Source organism: Dryas octopetala, chromosome 4 (genome assembly GCF_963921425.1).
Source record: "Dryas octopetala chromosome 4, drDryOcto1.1, whole genome shotgun sequence".
NCBI classification, from domain to species: domain Eukaryota; kingdom Viridiplantae; phylum Streptophyta; class Magnoliopsida; order Rosales; family Rosaceae; genus Dryas; species Dryas octopetala.
In genome coordinates, this window is record NC_141369.1 from 23,216,133 (window position 1) to 23,236,374 (window position 20,242).

At 37.3% G+C, this 20,242-nt stretch overlaps 3 protein-coding genes across 3 annotated transcripts; 1 reads left to right on the plus strand and 2 right to left on the minus strand.

Moving 5' to 3' along the window:
* The first annotated feature begins 5,904 nt into the window (after positions 1 to 5,904).
* On the plus strand, positions 5,905 to 10,746 carry LOC147288433 (tRNA (guanine(26)-N(2))-dimethyltransferase 2-like). The gene is made up of 12 exons (XM_086240104.1): positions 5,905 to 6,248; positions 6,775 to 7,077; positions 7,189 to 7,276; positions 7,619 to 7,740; positions 8,060 to 8,199; positions 8,292 to 8,364; positions 8,694 to 8,782; positions 8,886 to 8,991; positions 9,143 to 9,355; positions 9,469 to 9,663; positions 9,916 to 9,993; positions 10,149 to 10,746. Exons 1-12 carry the CDS (start codon positions 6,153 to 6,155, stop codon positions 10,383 to 10,385), a joined length of 1,740 nt encoding a protein of 579 aa, XP_086096230.1. The 5' UTR covers positions 5,905 to 6,152; the 3' UTR covers positions 10,386 to 10,746.
* Positions 10,747 to 11,239: 493 nt separating this feature from the next.
* Positions 11,240 to 13,451, minus strand: RGP1 (reversibly glycosylated polypeptide 1). Its single transcript, XM_086239864.1, has 4 exons — positions 13,066 to 13,451; positions 12,126 to 12,376; positions 11,852 to 12,020; positions 11,240 to 11,736 (listed from the first exon to the last, which is right to left on the minus strand). Exons 1-4 carry the CDS (start codon positions 13,378 to 13,380, stop codon positions 11,398 to 11,400), a joined length of 1,074 nt encoding a protein of 357 aa, XP_086095990.1. The 5' UTR covers positions 13,381 to 13,451; the 3' UTR covers positions 11,240 to 11,397.
* Positions 13,452 to 15,862: 2,411 nt separating this feature from the next.
* LOC147288435 (cytochrome P450 85A-like) lies at positions 15,863 to 18,488 on the minus strand. The gene is made up of 8 exons (XM_086240463.1): positions 18,213 to 18,488; positions 17,775 to 18,096; positions 17,265 to 17,660; positions 17,083 to 17,169; positions 16,896 to 16,974; positions 16,476 to 16,582; positions 16,231 to 16,355; positions 15,863 to 16,098 (listed from the first exon to the last, which is right to left on the minus strand). The coding sequence occupies exons 1-8, from the start codon at positions 18,434 to 18,436 to the stop codon at positions 16,011 to 16,013; spliced, it is 1,428 nt and encodes a 475-aa protein (XP_086096589.1). The 5' UTR covers positions 18,437 to 18,488; the 3' UTR covers positions 15,863 to 16,010.
* Positions 18,489 to 20,242: the final 1,754 nt, after the last annotated feature.

Below are 20,242 nucleotides of genomic sequence, written 5' to 3' on the forward strand. Positions count from 1 at the left end.
ATGTTCAACCAGCTAAGTGGATGATCCATGAACTTCTTCAGGACTTGTATTTTGAATTTCTGCACATCTGTCTTTGTGAAAGGGTTCTTAAATGGAGCTCCCCTTTGAATTTGCTCTGTGTAGTACATGACTAGGAATCCACAATCATTTCTACAATAGACAAGTTACAATTACAGTCAAACTTACAGTTACAGTCATTCCTTTATTCTGAAATATATATTTGCACTTTTTAAAATATGTAATAATACTTACGTTCCCGATTTTTGCTGGGGACAGTTGTTGTCATCTTCAATTGGCATTTCAATGTTGTGTTCCAACAGCCAAGTCAATGTTACTTTCTCATCCTCATTCAGTTGCACTTGATATAAGTCATCTAGTTTCTGTTGATTTGCCTGGTTTAGGGAAATTGGACCTATTTGTTTCACTAGATTCTGCCTCCTTGTCCCTTTAGCTAAATCTTGTGCAGCATTCTTTTTGGATTCTGTGAGGAATTGATCCACGTAATCTTTCTACATGTTTAAGACAACATATGTCAGTGTAACTGAATGAATCATATGTTAGTGTAATTTAATGTTAATATACATTTTGTTTGTTTCTTACCAAATACTTTGCATTTTCAAAGCATACATCACTTCCGTTCACATTACTTGATCTGAGGGAATTGAAATGCGTCCACTTTCTATTCTTCAAGTCAAGCATAAGTAGTGTGAAGTGGCTCTTTTTTGTAGATAGCATAGGAAACAGGAATTTGTCATATTTTGGCAAGCGTTGCAACAATTCGTTCAAAAGGAATCCAACGATGCCATTGTCGTTTTTCTCTTTCAAAAATCTCTGATGTTCTCAAGAAAAATAGATTTGAATTTGATAAAGCATACATATACACATTTAGAATTAATAGTAGAAATAAATAATGCAGTTTCAGTTCTTACCCAGGCATAAGTACTGAAAATGAATGTACCACTTTCTTGTAGCTCTTCTTGCAATAAGTGATTATATGAGTCGACAACCTATGTTTTGTGATGAATTTCAATGTTAGAAATTAGTATTTTAAGGTATAAGAAGTATAGAAGAATGAAATTGAGCATGTGTTACTTTCATGCTTTTATCTTACAGTATTTGCCACATCATGCTCTTTGATCAATTGGTCCACATCCTCGCGTGATACTGTCCATCCAGGTTTACCACACCAAAAGAATTCACTGTTTGATAAAGAAAACAATTTCAGTTACAGTATAAATTCAATTGCAGTGTGAAGATTCAGTTTCAGTCTAGTATTGCAGTGAAACTTCATATGTAAAAAGATGGAGTTTATTTGACTTACTCAAATTCAGCTTCTTTCCAGTAATATATGATTTGTGCTTTCAATTCAGGTTCCATCATCTTGTACACTGCACATCTGCCCCATGGGATTTTTCTCCTTTTTTGATCTACTACTGCTGAATCAACAGTTGCAGTGGTTTCAACAGTTTCAGTGGTTTGAGTGTTGTCGAGTTCCTCAACATCATCAGGACCCACTTGTGAAATTGGCATTGCAACTTCGGCAGTTTTGATGGTGGTCCTTGTCTTTTTCTTTCCACAGTCATAATCGAATTCAGGGTACTCTAACTTCTTCCTCTTTCTTTGTTTCATCCGTAATATTGCTGACAGGTTTTGGATGAAATGCTTATTTGATATCTTTAATGCCTGGCAGGGAGTTTCAGGAGTATTCTTTTCCTTCAAGAACTCTACCTCTTTGATGAGTTCGTTCTTGATGTGGATTATTTCACTTTGGATGTCTTCTAGGTTCTTGATCTGAAGCTCTAGGCTGCAGTTCTCAGTTGCTATTGCCAAAAGGTCATTACTCATTCCCTTCACTTGTTCATTCAATCCATTTACATGTTCATTTAGAGATGCATTTGTAGCATGCAACATTTGCATCTGAAATTCAACTTCAGAATTTTGTTGTTTTTCAATATGCAACATGTGCTTCAGTTCTTCATTTTCTCTATTTTTTTCCTGTAACTGTTCACGAAGTTTGTCAGCTTCCTCTTTCAGCATGTTGAATTGATGTTTTAGATCATTCCTTTCTCGTGTAAGCTCCTCATTCTCAGTCATTTCTTCTGCCAGCATTTCTTGAGTCGATATTCTTTGATATTCGACTCCATGTGGAACTTTAATTTGCCTATAATTTTCTTCCCTTTCTCTCAGATAATGACCTTCCAATGAGCCAACAATGTCTCGAAAAACATCATTGCCGCCTGTCTGGTCTCCACCTTCGACATCTTCATTTTCAGTTGCAGCATCAGATTCAGTTTCAGTTGCACTGCTGTCAGACTCATTCCCTTCTTCTTCATTTTCATCTTCTTCTTCTACAGGTTCATCCTCATCTTTCTTTTCCTCTTGTTTTTTGTTGTCATTTTTCCCCTTTGCAGTGTCATCCACTTGTTCTTCCTCATCAGATTCAGTTTCTGGAGGTCCACCTTGCTCTTCTTCCTCATCCTCACTTCCTTCCTCATCATTGCTTTTTCCCTCATCCTCCTCGTCAGATTCAGTTTCAGTGTGTCCACCCTGCTGTTCTTCCTCATCGTCACTTCCTTCCTCACAATCGCTTTTTCCCTCATCTTTCTCTGCAGCCTCATCCAGTACTTTGTGTTTCTTTTTTGGACCCTCTTGGTTTGTATTTCTTCGCCTGATCCTTAAGTTCTTTCTTGCCATCTGCATAGTTGCAATATAAGGTATTGCAATAATAGTTACAATACAATAATTTCAGATTCAGTATAGATAATGTTTTTTTCACTTACCATTTGTACTAATGACATGTCTTCTTCAAAATCATCATCATCATCATCATCATCCTCATTACTACTGTCAACATCTTCTTCTGCAAACTGCACATTTACATTAGTGTTAGTATCATTGAGAAAACAGTTTCAGTATATTAATAATACAATTACAGCTTAATTAGAATAGAAATTTTTACCTTTATATCTGCAAGTTTTGTCTTTCTCAAAGCTGCAATCAATTTCAACAAGTCCCACTTTACAATTGTTGGACTCATGTTTTCTCTTCCTTCTATTGGTTTTATAACTCTAGTTTTCTCACAAAACTAATACTGTGAAGATACAATAAATAAAGATATAGTTACAATCATATCAACATATTGTAAAATAATATTAATAAAAAATAGAAAAATGTAATTACGTACCAAAATCATTATAACACATCCACTGACAGAACTGCCCTGTGGACTATTCCTCAAATTATTTCTCAAGAAATCTCTTATGGCTCTTGCCCATGCAAACGATTTCATTTTCTTGATGTTTTCTATCGGGGAGACTAAATTCCATGCAAGTGTGTACCCCGAATTTGCAAAGAAGATGATAGTTAACATCAAGATAACAATCAGCCTCACCACATCATCCGTTCTGTCTGCTTGAAGGGCTTTTGTAAGTGCATTTTCAGCTTCTTTTTTGGTCACTCTTATGTCTTCACTGAAATATCTCTTTACAAAACTTGAATCACATCTTGTGCAGCCATAGTTGTCGATTTGTACTTCCTTTCCATGACTTGGCAACCCAAACATCTGTGCAACATCTTCAACTTCAATTGCTTCAAATCTTCCCCCAATTTTGAATTTGTGTGTTCTTGTGTCATACAAGCTGAGGATTTGGTGGATCTGCTGGTCTGATTTCCTGTGCTCTTTCTTTGTTATTAATCCTCTGTTGCAGGCATCGAAAAAAGTCCAAAAAGGAGTCTGTTTTAACTTGTCCAGATGCTTCTGCTGTAGACTAGGCTTGATGCTTTGGAGGATATTCAAAAAGCTCACCAGGTTAGATCGATATTGTATACCTGGATTCCTTTTAGCGTCCTTCGCTGGTGATTTTTTCTGACTCTATAAATGTTTAAACAGTTACACTTATTAGGATATGCTATGAATTGAAACATGTCAAGGTATACTCAAACATAAGAAACATGTCCAGGTACATTTCCTAGTCCCATATTCAGTTACATTGCATTTATAGTAAAGTAAAGTAAACATGTGCAAATGGATAATTATGGTGAAACTGTTTATGTGTAAATGGATAATTATAGTGAATTTATAGCAAGTGAATTTATATCAAGAACAATTATGTGCTTGAAATTAGCTCAGTCAAATGATGAAACCATATTACATTATGCAACTTAGTGAAACTGTTTTCTCCTACACTAAGTGAAACTGTTTTCTCCTACACTAAGTGAAACTGTTTTCTCCTACACTAAGTGAAACTGTTTTCTCCTACACTAAGTGAAACTGTTTCCTCCTAGACTAAGTGAAACTGTTTCCTCCTAGACTTGGTTGTAGTTACATAAATTTGTGCAACTTGCATAAACTAGGTGAAACTACATCAGTCAAATCACGAAACCATATTACATTATGCAACTTAGTGAAACTGTTTCCTCCTACACCAAGTGAAACTATTTCCTCCTACACTAAGTGAAACTGTTCTTATTTAGAAATTGAGTTGCAATTGTTTTTTGTCGTTTTACCTTATGTTTCGGTGCTTTGTTTTGTTTTGTTGCTTGCTTCCCCTTTGCCATTTTTTAAACCCTGCAATTTTGAAAGTAGTCACAGTTATTAGAATATACTAGTGACCTTGCTGAAAGTAGTCACAGTTTTAGAACCCTACAAATTTGCATAAGAAACACAAATTCAATTCAAATATAGTTACATTAGTACACTTACCCAGAATATCCACAAATTTTTATGTCCCAGAATACCGAGAAGAAAATTATGTACACTTACCTTTTCTGCAAAAATTCTTTATGTTTGTTGTCGATTTTGGTTTCTTCAGCTAATATATGTGTTGGTTTGTAGGAGAAGGAGTAGATTTCGGAATGAGAAATCGTGGGGGGTGAGTGGCGGAAGTTGAAGAGTGAGTGGGTTCTGAAACTGTTTTCGGAGGGGGGAGTGGGTTCTGAAACTGCTTTCGTGATGGAATCAGAAATCGTGGGGGGGGGGGAGTTGGGGGAAGTTCAGAGGGAGTGGATTCTGAAACTGATTTCGCAATGGAATGAGAAATCGTGGTGGGGAGAAGTGGGGAAGGTTGAAGGGGGATGGGTTCTGAAACTGTTTTCGTGGGGGGCAGTGGGTCTGAAACTCTTTCAGTGATGGAATGAGAAATCTTGGAGGGGGGAGTGGGGAAGTTGAAGGGGGATGGGTTCTGAAACTGTTTTCGTGGGGGGGGGGGGGAGTCGGTTCCAAAATTTTTTCTAATGGAAGGAGAAATCTTGGAGGAGGGAGTATGGAAAATTGAAATGGGTTCTGAAACTGTTCGTGGGAGAGAGGGTCTGAAACTGTTCGTGGGAGAGATCGTGGGATATTTTCGTGAGGTGGGTTGGGCTGCTGGGGGGTTTTGGGCTTCCAACTGTCCTGTGGACTTTCTTGGGTGCGGTTTGTTTGTGGGCTTCTGGCAATTTGTGGGCTTGGTTGCAGTTTCTATGGGATTGGTTGCGGGCTGTGGGCTGTGGGCTGTGAGCTTGGTTAATGGCATAGACGTAAATTCTAGTAATAATGAAGCCTAAACTATTGGTAGGCTGTGGTTAGGGTGCGGCTGGTTTGTTGGGTAATGGCTGGGTGCGGCAACAAATTTTTTCCTATAGTTGGGTGGTATAAAGATATTTACATGCTAAAATGCAATGGTTGTGGAGTAGTCTGAGTAGATAGTAGATATTTATATTTTTTTAAATAAAAAGAAAATAGCTATCGAGGACTCGCCCCGGATTCGGAAGTTGGGACTGACACGAAGTGCCCATTCACCGGTCTCGTACAACGTCCAGCTCATGTTAGCAAAAATCCACTAACAACTTCTACAGTGCACCGGGTAAGAATTAGGGTTTAAGAACAAAAGAGAAAGAGAATCAGAAAAATCAAAATTGTAATACCAATTAGATTTAGCAGCAGCAGTGACAGATAGGGTTTTCAAACTAACAAGCATGTGTACATATAAAAGCTCCTTAGTATGATGCTAGAACTCTCAGACTCCTTGAACAGACTCTCTCCAACCAAAGCTTCTAAAGAGGAAGGGAAAGCCTATTGCTTTGGCAGTGTTGCGGTTGTTTCCAACCCAAGACAAGAAGAGGGCCACGAAAAGTAAGAGACCCGGAACTTGTTTTTGCATGAAAGTGAAGGAACAATGTCGACGGATCTCAGTGATTACAGCATCATCAAGGAAGGAGAGGCTGAGATTCTCATGCATGCTAAAAACCAAGTCTTTTACAACAAAACCCAGGTGCCAAAATCTTCCCTTTTTGCTGATTTTGCATTGGGTTATTGGCTTTGATGGGTTGTTTGGGATGAAATTTATGGGTTCTGTGTTTTTGAGTCGTGGTTTGAATCGGAAGTTTGATGGGTCAGTGTTAGTAGTTGAAAAGTTGCGTTTGGTTGCTAGAAAAACAATGCAGGAAAGAAAATAAATTAAAGTTTTCAATTGAAAAGGTACGAGGTGTTAAAGGTCTAATTTGTGTGATTAATGTTCTTAGAGCCCAACAGGTCTCTGGTGTCGAATTAAAATCTGTGTGTTATCCATTGCGATCAACATTTACAGATTTCCAACAGTTAATATCCTATGCCAATTATGTTAACTGAACTTTTCTTTGTATGTTAAAAACTATGTAGTGGATGCTCTGTGATTTATGTGATTGTTGAGTTTCAAGTATTACTATTTATTGGTTGCATTAATACCTCCGGCATTTCTGGTTGTCTTTGAGATTTCATTATATAAAAGGATCTTGGTTGTTTCACTCTGTTATAATTAGGTTAACAATAGAGACATATCCATTGCTGTTCTGAGGACATTTATAGCCAAACGCAAAGAGGAGCATGAAGCAAGATTGTCCAAGAAAACAAAAACAGCACCAAAGGTGTCTGAGAAAGATGCTTCAGAACCTGTTGTAGAAGAAGCGTCTAATGAATCTGCTATGAATGATGGAAAATCTAATGGAGATTCTGAAATGCCAGAAGAGATATCTCAAGATGAACCATGTAGCATTTCAGAAGAACCAGGCAAGACCACAGAGGGAAAAGGGCGGGGGGAACTGAAGCTACCAAGAGTGCTTGAGGTTTTTGCATGAACTTCGATTTGATCAATTAATTAGTTCCTTTTATATCTGAATTCTTTGTCCTGGAAGATGTAAATCAATGTTTCTCTTTTGTACCATTTGAGTTCACAGGCCTTGTCAGCTTCTGGATTAAGAGCTCTTAGGTATGCTCGTGAAGTAGAAGGGATTGGTCAAGTTGTGGCCCTAGACAATGATAAAGGTAATTGTCAGATTTTCTCTATGATATTAAGAAAAGAAGAAGCATATAATGGCCATGTTTGTGATACAAGACCTTTTAGGTCCTTTTGTTTGTTTAAATGCATAACTAATGGATGCATGGTCCCAAAGAGGTACATAAGATTCTAGGTCCTATGTAGATACATATTGATATATACAAATAGCATATTTATATATTAACTATATTATTAGCTCTAAAGTTGAAAACAGTCCCCGACCATATAATTAAAATCATGCATATATTTCTATTATGTAGCTGCATATTAGCTTTTCTGATTAAACCTAAGCATTAGAAGAGTTATCACTTTTATTTGCCTTCCTGCAGTATCAGTTGAAGCTTGTAGGAGAAACATCAAGTTCAATGGTTCAGTTGCATGCTCAAAGGTGGAATCACATCTTGCTGATGCTCGTGTGCATATGCTCACCCACCCAAAAGAATTTGATGTGGTATGCAGATGCTGTCTTATATGTTTATGTTAACTCTCAAAGCATTTGAGTTTAGAATGGTTTATCTGAATATGATTAAAAAGTGCTATCTATACCCCAAACTTGAATAAAATAAAATAACCTGAAAAATGTTTGTCTTATTAAAGAATGGACTGGGATTGGTTTCATTAACCGTTTCTCAGGCTTCACAGTTATTACCCACATTTCTTCTAATTTATATTCTTGACCGGAGAGAGTTTCTTTGGGCATGATTCCTATCATGTTAGCACTTTTTAACATTAACCACTAACGTACTCTTTGTTTGTTATTGGTGCTTTAGGTTGATCTTGATCCTTATGGTTCTCCCTCTGTCTTCTTGGACTCTGCGGTTCAATCTGTTGCTGATGGAGGCATGCTAATGTGTACGGCAACTGATATGGCAGTGCTATGTGGAGGAAATGGGGAGGTTTGCTATTCAAAGTAAGCACGCATACCTTTCTGTTTATTTACTTTGGTTGAACATTTATTTCGTGTCATAGACTTATCTATCAAGAACTGTTTGGTGGTATCAGATATGGTTCCTATCCATTGAGAGGGAAATATTGCCACGAAATGGCTTTGAGGATCCTCCTAGCCTGCATTGAGGTATCGTTATGCCCTCGATTATGGCTTTTACCTTGAAAATGCGAACTATTTGAAACGTGTCATTAACAATTTTTCCAGAAGGAAGTAGAATTTATATTAGAATTGTCTTGGTAATATATTTTTTAGCACACCTTTTCTATAGCAACTATTTACAGTGATTTTTTTTAGTTGCTCACTTTAATAATTCTGGGGTGTTTTATTATTGTGTAATGATATAACAATTATAGATTTTCGATTAAGTTTGAATTGCAGGCTTTTTTGATAAGTTGTATTGTCTCCATATATATTTCTTTTTGGTGCATAATGAATTTCTTCTTTATACAATGCAGAGTCATGCAAATCGTTACAAACGGTACATTGTTCCTGTGCTATCTGTTCAGATGGACTTCTATGTTCGAGTTTTTGTTCGTGTCTACTCGTATGTTGCCTATTTATTTTGGATTTGTTCAAATATTATCTATCAGGCTAAGAAACTTTTCTTTCTTTCGTTGTTGACTGATAACTCAAGTACTTGGTTGCAGTTCTGCAAGTGCAATGAAGAACACTCCCCTTAAGCTCTCCTATGTTTATCAGTGCATTGGTTGTGATTCTTTTCATCTTCAGCCTATTGGAAGGACTGTCACCAAGGTGTGATGCTTATATGATAGGCCTTGAATGTTAGCATGTGCTCATGTTTTGAAGACAAAAATGATCTTAATGATGTTGATAATCATGCTTTCCCACTACTAGTACTATATGTAAATACTGTGGTTGACAAGGTGTCACTTTACTTTTTCAGAACAACAGTGTAAGATATCTACCAGGTTTTGGTCCTGTTGTTCCTCAAGATTGCAGTGATTGTGGGAAGAAATTCAATATGGGTGGGCCTATATGGTCTGCTCCTATCCATGATCAAGAATGGGTGACTTCCATACTATCAGATGTGAAATCTATGAAGGAACGGTATCCTGCTTATGATCGCATCTCTGCTGTACTAACAACAATTTCAGAGGTGTGCCTTTTGTTTTGATATTCATCCTATTAGATGTTAATTAGCCATTCCACACCTCATCCCAACCATACTTCCTATGCAGTTGTTTTAATAATGTGAATTTATTATCGCAGGAATTGCCTGATGTTCCTTTGTTCTTGAGTCTGCACAACCTCTGTGCCACACTGAAGTGCACTTCCCCATCCGCAGTGATTTTCCGTTCTGCTGTGATCAATGCAGGATATCGTATATCTGGAACTCATGTAAACCCATTGGGGTTGAAATCAGATGCTCCCATGGATGTCATTTGGGACATAATGCGCTGCTGGGTAAGGCGTCCCACTTCTTGCTTGTTTCTCGTGTGATGCATGTAAATTCCTTTTTCATTTAGCTGACAGCCGTTAAGGTTCCTGCACTTTGCTTTCCTTAGTGCCCTGCAAAAACCAGTGTGGTTCCTTTGTTTACCATGTGACTCCTGTCTTGTTAACTGAACTAGCCTTTCCTTGAGATTAGTCTTGTTCACTAATTGGTTGTCTTGGGCTATGGGATGGTATAATATTATAGATTTCTTTTATGTGTAGGTAAAAAATCACCCGGTGAAAGCTCAACCTCCAGATCAGTCAGGAAGCGTTATACTTGCCAAGGAACCTGTACTTCAAGTATGTTTCTCCCATGTTGCACTCTCGGATATGCATAATGATTTTTTGATTTCGAATCAGCCATCCTGCATCTGATTTCAACCCCAATGGGTTTAAATTCTCTTGTTGGCATGTGGCTAAAAATTCTATTGTTGCCATGTTTCCTCTTTTGGCAGGCTAATTTTGCTCGAGCTGTAGCGTCCCTTAGCAAGGCACAAACCAAGAAGGTAGCGCGCTTCCTTCCAAATCCAGAAAGGCATTGGGGCCCAAAGCTTAGGGCTGGTCGTCAAATCACTAGCAAACACATTTCTCTCTTGGGTCCAGAGGCTGTCAATGGAGTTCTTAACCATGAAGACGGTGAGGAACATGGTGCCAAGCGTCAAAAGACTGAAGATCAGCCCGCCCCAAGTTGATGAAAAGAAGGTCCCTGCTATGTCAACCAAGTTGGCCTTGAGCTCCATACTCCTATTACAAAAGCTTTTTATTTGGATAGTGAGAGAAAAGAGACTGAGAGAGCTCCTCTCTCGACCAACATAAGTACCCCACAGTTAAATTCATTATATGGAGCCGCAACTTTCTAGTGAAATTAGAAGCCAATTTACAGCAATTTTGAGATTGAAAGACAAGTTTTGATTTTTTGTTTTAGTTATATACTTTTGAGTTTGTAAGCAATATCTCTTGGATCAGCTTTCAAGTTATGTTGACGAAGCATTCTGGTTTTGTAGATCTGAAATTCATTTTGTTATAACCAATGACTGAAGTGAATCTCCCATACTCAAAACTTCACTTAATGGCCTGCCTATGGGAGTATCACGTTCTTGTATTTTTTCCAAAATTAGAGGAAAATGTGTGTTTTTTACTTTAAAACTCGAAAGTACACATATTTTCAATTATATACTTATTATTAATCTAAAAAAATTATTATATCATGACTGAATAGTTTTACAGCTCCCAGTTTCCTATGCCTCTAACTATTGACTGACAAGAGTTTTTGCTTTGGGCAATTGGGAATTTATGATTTTATGGGGCACCAACTTTAGTCACGTTCTCAGTTCAATAACACATGAAAAATTCGAACTAAGTTAGACAAAGTGTTTTTTTTTTTTTTTGGCCACTAAGTTAGACAAAGCTTAAATGACCATCGACAACAAAAATGTATAAAAATGATTCTGTTATTTATCTCTAGAATGAAAGGCTAAATCAATTACATATTTTTATTGCACTAACTCATTGGACGAAGTGAATAAATAAAATTACATCTGCCGGCCGATATGCAAATCCAAGCTCTGACCAAAAATGGCTGAGGAGGATAAAAGATACAATGAGACTAAACTAATTTATGATAATAATTCCAACAAAGTACAGTAAGTAATATAAGAGCATTTGCAGATGAATCGATTTTTTATTTTTAATATTTTTTCTTTCTCATTTTGCCTTGCCGTTGGCCAGTTTAGCAGAACCTCCAGCTGGGTTAAGCTCATCCCAAGCTTCAACCCATGTGACCATGGCTTCGGCGAGCTTGTCGAAGTAGGGATCCACCTTGCCAAGCTTCTCCTTGACCTGCTTGGACAGTTCCTTGTAGCAAGCTTGAACAGTTGTGCAGTCTTTGGGAAGAACAGCTGCTTGGAAGAATGGGATGATCTCTTCCTGCCAGAAAATGCCTTTGTACTCCTTCCTCAGGTTCACAAATGGGTTACTGGCCTTGCTGTGATAGATATAAGGCAGACCTGTCTTCACTCCCAGTCCCAAATGGTCACATATCACCTAAACATTCATTAACATACCATCAAACACATTGTTAATGGTAGCATAATTAGTCACATTGTTAGGAAAGCCACATTGGCATATGGTATGGAAGAAACAAAGAAGGGTAGGGGACCTTGATGCACCAGCCAGCCCACATATCGTCGTAGCGTCCAATTGGCTGACCATCTCCCATGAGTCCAAAGTACATTGCAGGGCCAATGAGGTCGCGGTCAAAAGCCAAATTCATACCACACATTGGGAACAAAGTACCTTTGGGAATTGTCATGACAGCATCCACATACCTTGTGAAGCATAAGTGCACAATGTTAAGAATCATATTGCATAGTAACACATACAATGCAAGATGAACTTTTGTTTGTTTTAGGAAGTGTCTACTGTCTAGCTACCTGGTGTTCCTCTCAAGAGGCTTCACAAGCTGTGTAGGTGCATCATAATCGGGGATGTTGAGCCAGAGACCATGAGAGACGGCAGTTGGGACACCCTCGCGGAGACTGAAAGGGTATCCACGAACAAAATCTGCACCATCTCTGAAAGGGTCATAGAGGGTGTTGAAGAAAAATGGGGTGGATGGGCAAAGAAGGTTCTTGATGTGCTGCTCCAGTGCATTCACTAATTTCCCAGATGGGTCTTGTGCAACCTAAGCATATTAGATCACAACAAAAATTACACAAGAAAACCATGATCAGTTAAATTAGATGCCAATAAATTAAAATATAAATCAGATGCAAGCAAAAGCAGGCTTTAAGTACAAACAATTTGATATTAAGTTTTTCAGAAATGGAAGAGGAAAGGACAGAAGCAAGTTGCACATACAAACAATTTAAACCAATCACCAACGCCATATTTGGCATATAAACAAATCTAGTAATGAACTTCTTCCAACAGAGAAATTAAGGCAAATTAAATGTAAGAAAACTTCCAAATCTAAAATGGTGGAATGGTGCAATTGAAACAGAAGAAAAAAAAAATTTAGTTGCGATCTGCAGATATTGTTCAATCCATAAGCAATGAAAAGCTTTTTTTTCAAAAAAAAAAAAAAAAAAAGCTCACTATCCAATTCTTTTTCAATTAGTCTAACCTTTAAAATGCTAATTAATGCAATTCAAACTTTGTGCCACCATTACAACATCAGAAGTAGCAGACATTAAAATATAGAAAAACAACAATTTAAACATATAAAAATAAAACTAGACAGAACAACCCATGAATGAAAATCATCCAAATTTCACACAAAACAATGAAATCAAAGCTCAGATAACAAGATCTAGGCTTAACGTTTAACAACCATTAAAAGAAAGGGAAACCAAGAGAAGGCAGAGAACTTACAAAGCAGTCGTCGTCAATTGTGAAGATGTACTTCTTCTTGGAGACCATGTAGCCGAAGCAGCGGCAAGCAGAGTCCTTGAAGGAAATGCAGTTGGACCTCGGACCCAGAATCCTGTTAATGTCGTTACGGTTGTAAAGCTCGTAGTCAAAGCCATCAGGGACCTTGATGGTCTTGGCAGGGTCACCATCTTGGACGATGATTATGTGGTAGGGCTGAAGGAACGGCCTCCACATCTCGAGGAAGTCGAGGTTTCTGATGGTGGGGATCACAATGTCGAGCTCATCTTTCAAAAGGGGTGTGGCAGAAGAAGCCATTGTAGAAGAAAACAGAGAGAAACAGAGTTTGAGAGAGTGATGGTGTGCTTGCAGAAGAGAGGGAGTTTGTGTTGGAATATAAATGGAAGAAGACGTGGTGGCACGTGAGGAGCCGGAAAAAGCGGCACGAGTATGGGGTTCAAAGGAAACGTGTCCGAGATTTAAAGGTGAAAGAGAATTGAGAATTGTTCAAAAGCCAAGACTTTAGAAGAAGATCGGGATTTGAGAGGTTGTGTTTTAAAAGGACTTGACCAGCTTTTTCAGCTTCTGATTCTATATCATGCATTGAATCTTCATTAAGATTTGGTGGATGGTTGATAGTTGATAGTTGCATGCATTGTGAACCGTCCACGTCATCAATAAGAGTTTATGGTACTTTGATTGGTTGGATCTTGGATGACTATGAGTCACAGAGTCAGTCTCTGCACAAACATAAACAAACCATTTAAACTGGTTTTCATATATGCATGTTGCAAGGAGGCTGGAAGTGACACTGTACTGCTTGTGGGGCATAGATTTTGACATAGCAAATTAATATATATATATATAGTACTTTTTGACCACAAGTGAAATATTTATTATAAGAGAGAAAGTGGTAATTGTTGAGATTTGGGAGCAGAAAAATTACTCTTATTTTACCATAAACAGCACAAAGAATGTCTTGCCCATATAGCTTGTCTTGGTAGATTAAGATTTGACGGGTTTTTGAATATTAAAATTTAGATTTGTAACTCATACGAAAGTACATTACACATAAATTGTATAGTCCCCAATATAGGTAGATAATTGAAATTCAATCTGAAAATATTGGATAGTTATTAGTGTAAGATTTGGTATTACTAATGTTACTCCAAAAACAAAAGACCCCAAATTCAATTGGGACATAGTAACCACAGGTTTTGAGTACCGACAATTGCGAAGGAAACATAACACAACAATGAATCATTGGGTACGGAGGAAAAAGCGGAGTGAAAATTAAAAAGGAGTAAGAGACTAAGAGGCGTGTTGGATTGGAAACTCACACACACGTACACGAGTACAGGGGCTCGTGTGGTGACGTGGTGTTTGTCTTTGCGTTAATTAGTGGGAAACTAGTGAGTGAACGCATATTGGACTCAGAACTGGACAACCTTAATTCCCGCAATTGATTTCATATGATTTGATTTGGGGAGCTGTGGCAGCTCACATGCACTCACTCACATTTGGGCTTTTCTTTTTTCTTCATATTAAGCAACCCAAGCCTGCTTCTTTACGTTTCCTCGTGGGACTTTAAATTAAAACCCATTTGCATTATGGTACTCCAACTTGGTCCATGTGATTTTGCATTGCACATTTAATGGGTGGTGCTGGTGTGGGTGTTACCCTGCCAGACCTAGTGTGTCAGGGTGCTTCAAGAGAAACCCATGAAATCCAGTAGCCACAAGTCGTTTTGAAAATGATATCAAAAAGAAGTAATGCATAGTCTTCTTTTTCTTTTTTTTTTTTGGTCAACAACAAAGTCTTCAGATTGCCTAGCCCTAATGAAAAGATTCGGATTTTCTATCTAGCCCAACCCATTTGTTGTCAAAGCTTTCAGGTTACTATTATGGTCTAGGCCTAGTCTATACAAGCCCAAAATTGGAACCTATGCTCCACATTACTACTATAATTTCAGGCCCAAACTATTTTTCAATTGGTCATACTTAGGATTAGAATAGGTTAAAAGTAAGGGTGGGAATAGGTCGCTTTTACCGGCCAACTGACCAAATATCGGTCATCCGATAATTCTACCAACAATCGACCCATCAAAGTTTGTTCAGATGTTAATTTTGAAATTGATCAAATGTTAGTCTAATAATTCCAACCAACCCATCTATATCAGTTTTATTAGCAACCAACCCACAATGAGTTGGTTGGTTGTAAGAAATGACTTTATCAGCCTTGTCGGTCCGGTCGGTTGTTTGGCCGATATGCAACTAATTCGACCCATTCCCACTCTTAGTCAAAAGTTTAAATCTTTCTAATGTTTACAAAAATAAAACAAATTTGAATATTTCAGTTTTAAGAAAAGGCTACCATATAAGAGGTATATGCTACAATATAAATTCTTTTGACCAGGCAGGGGAGCTGGAATAGTTAAATTTTCTGTATCCTAATAATTTCTGGAGATCAATAATTAGATCCTGAAAGTCTCCCTATTTAAATCCCACATGCTACACAATAACATCACCTCCGATTCTATCTCCATGGACTCAGATACTAAGATACAGGTATAAATTTGCTGTACATTATGCAAAAGATTTTATAAAAACCACATTAAATTCCTTTTGTACACCTACATCTATTTTTTTATAGGAATATATAAATTAATGTGGAATTCATTTCGAGTGACCCGAACTGCAAGTCTGTATAGGTAGGTTGGAGTCTCTGCTATATAGCAGGGTCTAGGGAAATGTATATATATTTGTCAGTCACACAGTTTTTCTGGTTGCAGAACATTGCATTAGCCGACAAAAAGAAAATGCTCAATTTCATTCATTTTCTAATGTTAGCATGTTATAACATTACATTCATACATCATATTGCTCTGATATGCTATACATCTGATACATATATATATATATAATTTTTTTTTCATGTACACAAATTAGTTAGTAAGCTGAGACCCTAATGTGCAGTCCATTCGGTGCCTCTACTCTCGGAAATTTCATCAGTTTCTCTCCCCCAACTTCTTCCCACCTGCAAGAGGAATATTAAAGATACCCATCAGATAAAATAAAAAAGTATTTTCTTGTTTTTTTTTTTCTCAGGAAAGTAAAATCATGGGAAAATTTTATGGATTCTGATCTGGGTAATATACTATTTACTCACCTGTATCTAGTTACAAAATAGTGTAGGAAAGTGGATATTTCTGCAATACCCAGTTCCTTTCCTGGACACTGCCTTGTGCCCCCTCCAAATATAAAGCAGTAGCTATGAGATTCCAAGCTCTTATCCTGCATTTTTGCATTCATACTCAAATTTGGTCACACATTACTTGGAAAATTTACTAATCTAAGAAAATAATAATAATTATAATAATAATAATAATAATAATAATAATGATAGACACTAACCAGCCATCTCCATGGATTGAAGGTCAATGGCTCAGGATACAGAAAGGAGTCATAGTTGATCTCTCTTGTATAAACATAGATTCTCCATCCTTTTGGAATCAAAAACCCTGTTAAAGCATACAAGAAAAGGTGTGGTTAGCTAGTTGTAAATGTAAAACACTTTTAAGGTCTGCCATTGTTGATGAACCTTAGCTTAAGGCATGGTCCACCACGATCTTTATCATAAATCCTATTATTAAATATGCTATGTAAACAATCATAGGGTATGGACACATCACTCATTTGAGTCATGTCTATGCACTGTTTCACATATTTGTGCCCAAAAGTGCCAATAATGTAATGATGCTATTGCTGGCTGCAAAAATGTTTCTTGAGCCCATAAATATACACATATATGCCTTTGAAATTTTGCTGACTCACCATTGAGTTCCATATCTTGAGTGGTTTTCCTCAACACCCCATTGACAATGGTAGCTAATCTTGAGGTCTCAAATATCACCTGCAGGCCCAAAATAGCAGAGTATAACAGATATTAGCAAACCTGGTATTAATATTAATCAACAAAGCAAATGATGCATCAAAAGCTGAGAAATGAGAAATCTCTTACCGCACGAGTAAAACGCATAGATTTCAGGTCAGCCCAGTCAATGGGGTCCTCTGGCCTTTTCTTTTCTCTAATTGCTAAATGTTCTTTCTGCAAATTGCACAGCACTTAAAGTCAGGACTAGAAGCATGAGAAATATGCAACAATATGAACAATTAATGAAAGACACATCCTCTTCAACTTACTCTGAGTTCTTCAAGCACTTTTGGATGATCATGGAGGTACTTCACAGCCATCATTGAAGTAGTAGAAACAGTCTCATAACCCGAATACAAAATTGTTATTATCTGATCGATTATCTCTTCTTCAGTGAGGTTGTGTCTGTTTTCATCACTTATCATCAAAGATGCAAGCATGTCTTGATGGACTTCTTGGGAATCCCTTCTCTCCTCTATGAGCTGCCTCAACATGCTGACTATGTTCTTCCTTGCCTGAAATCCACGGCGATAATTGGTGCCAGGAAGGTCAATAGGCAATGATAGGGTGCCTAGGACGAGCTTAAAGAACTCGGTCTTGAATGGTAGAGCAATTGAGCTTGATTCAATTCCTGCAATCTGCTTAAGCGATGAAAGAAGTGCCATCTGCATAGAATAGAATAGTTGAAACAATCGTAAGTAACAAAATCATATGAAAATTTGGTTTCTTTCTACATAAAAGGGATGTTAAGGTTATGTTACAGAAACAATTAAACAAACCTCTTTGGTCTTGTCTTGGATGTTGATGACTTTGTGATCCCAATCCCTGAGGTGGGTTCTCATGAAGTCATCAATTTTGGGCAAAACCTGGTGTTTGATCAGGGTTGGGCTAATGAGGGCAAGCAATGCTCCTCTCATGTACTTATGAGTGGAGCCATGAACTGCTGCAATGTTACATTTCCCCAGGATGTCCAACATGGACTGTGGGTAGCCAGGAACTAAGCCTTTGGCTTCATTCATTAGGATGTATCTGTTCAGCTCAGGATCCATGGAAACCACTGTAGGACACCCCAGTATATGGGATTTGAAAAAGCTACCATACCTGTGCTTAAAAGCAAAACCCAAGTTATATATAAGCCACCTAGTACAGGACAGAAACAGAGAAATACATAAACCAGTAGCTAAACTTGTATTTATCGATGATTAATCAATAATCACCTTGCTCTCTGGTTTTTCATGAAGTTTGGACCTTGTTTTAGGAACTCTGTGGTCTCCCCAAAAACTGGCCAGCCCATTGTACCTGGGGGCAGACCTTTCTTCCTGTACCTCACCTCATTCCATCTCAGCAAAGCAGAGCAGATGCAGAACACAAAGAGCAGTCCGAGTACTACCACCACAAACACAGCCATTGATGCTCTCCCTATAAACTGCAAAGAGAGCATTCAATGGTATATGGGCATGCTCTAGTTTATAGATAACCAAAAGGGTGCATATATAGGCCTCTCAAGTCTCAACCACCATATGCATAGAGAGAGAGAGAAAGGAAGACTGTATGGACCAATACATGCACCCTAATAACTTAGGTACCCTGATCTAACACCGATGTTTCCAACTCAGATTTTAAAATTTATCAAAATTTTAAAAAATTGAGTAAAATTTTTATGAAATTTGTTATGTGTAAAAAATATATTCAAATATATCTAAATCTTTCACTTAATGAAATTTATGACTTTTTTAAGACAACTGAATTTTATTAGAATCTATTAAAATCTGAATTGAGGACACTTTAATTTTTCTTTTGAATTCATCAAAATTTGAGTTGGAGATACCTTGATTTATTTGGACTTTTAAAATCCAATTAAATCTAAGTTAGAGACACTCCCCTAAATGACAAAAATGTTTAACTCTTCCCTAAGTTTTTAACTTATCACACCGCTCGACAAACATAAATTTAAATTTTCAAAGTTACTCAATTTATTTCACATTGACAGTTTAATAGTGTAACATATCAGACTATGATAAGATAAAATGTTAGAAGTTATATAATTTATGTTTGAGAAGGTGGCTAGGTTGGAAAATAGGCAGATGTTGTGAACTATTTAGGGCCCGTTTGGTTCAAGTTTTGGAGGTTTGAAAATGAGAAATCAATTTCATTCTCATGTTTGGTAAGTACAGAGAAGAGAAATCAATTATTGACCCAAGGGAACCTGATGCTTTTATTGAGGGAAAAATGAAACCCTTGTTGGAGCAATGAAATTGATTTCCCCTTTCTTGAGAAAACATTTATTACTTCTTTTTGAACAAAAATAACCCTGTTATTATTTCAAAATAAATAATATATTATGATACAATTAAAAAACTAACCAAATACAACATTTATTGTTTCTAATTCCTAATTTACTTTCCCAAGTTTACCAAAATAGGAACGAGAATTTCACATTTTATTCCTCCTGAAAAATGTAAAGAAATTGATTTTTCAAAAAATTTATTCCAATTAATTTGTGAATCAAACGGACCCTTCGAGGTATAGTATTTATTATTTAATGTTTGGGTGTACAGTGTACTTACTTGATTTCAGAAAAATAATATGGGTATGGTGCAAAGTGCAAAACTAGAGAAGGGTACAACTCTCTAAAATGGTAAATTTGAAGGCAAATGTGGCGAGGCACATGCACACCACCCCATTGGACCCTTTACAAAAGTACCCAGTCCACACCCCAATCCTTCACGGCTTCACATGTCCGTCAACAAGATCTGCTAAATGGAATTAGAAAAACTAGAACAAGACAGAGCCTTGGTTACCATGTGAATAAGTGAAGAGAGAGAGAGAGAGAGAGAGAGAGAGAGTGACTGTATTTTGGTTCCATTCTAACTGCAAGTTTGAAAACTTGGACTGCCCCTTGTTGCAGTTTGAAGATGTGGAGTGTGGACCGTACTATTGACTTTTTGGAGTGTTATTTTGATCGTCTTTCAAAGAATCAAAGGTAATGGAGCTCCAACCCTCGAACCACTACAAGAAAAAGTAGCAACACCAACGTGCAATCGCAAGCAGCATATCAAATCTGGCGGTAATAAACCACTTTCACGGTTTCACCAGCGAAAAATTATCAGGAAGCTTTATTTGTAGGAGAGTGAGATAAACACTGATCAGTTTTCTGCTAATCACATCCATGGATTCAATATCATTCGAGATTTGGCGTGTTGCAAAAAACTTGGGAATTCCAAAATTACCCTTAACATAATGAAGG

Bases quoted from the DNA above. Each gene is read 5' to 3' on its own strand.
- LOC147288435 (XM_086240463.1), bottom strand. From the start codon at position 18,436: ATGCTCTCTTTGCAGTTTATAGGGAGAGCATCAATGGCTGTGTTTGTG. The intron at 16,356-16,475 runs GTTAGTGTCTAT...GCAAAAATGCAG, and splicing joins TCAATCCATGGAGATGGCTG to GATAAGAGCTTGGAATCTCA. The intron at 16,099-16,230 runs GTGAGTAAATAG...TTCCTCTTGCAG, and splicing joins TATTTTGTAACTAGATACAG to GTGGGAAGAAGTTGGGGGAG.
- RGP1 (XM_086239864.1), bottom strand. From the start codon at position 13,380: ATGGCTTCTTCTGCCACACCCCTTTTGAAAGATGAGCTCGACATTGTG. The intron at 12,377-13,065 runs GTAAGTTCTCTG...TAATATGCTTAG, and splicing joins CAATTGACGACGACTGCTTT to GTTGCACAAGACCCATCTGG. The intron at 12,021-12,125 runs GTAGCTAGACAG...ATGCTTCACAAG, and splicing joins CCTCTTGAGAGGAACACCAG to GTATGTGGATGCTGTCATGA.
- LOC147288433 (XM_086240104.1), top strand. From the start codon at position 6,153: ATGTCGACGGATCTCAGTGATTACAGCATCATCAAGGAAGGAGAGGCT. The intron at 7,078-7,188 runs GTTTTTGCATGA...TTGAGTTCACAG, and splicing joins AGCTACCAAGAGTGCTTGAG to GCCTTGTCAGCTTCTGGATT. The intron at 7,741-8,059 runs GTATGCAGATGC...TTGGTGCTTTAG, and splicing joins ACCCAAAAGAATTTGATGTG to GTTGATCTTGATCCTTATGG.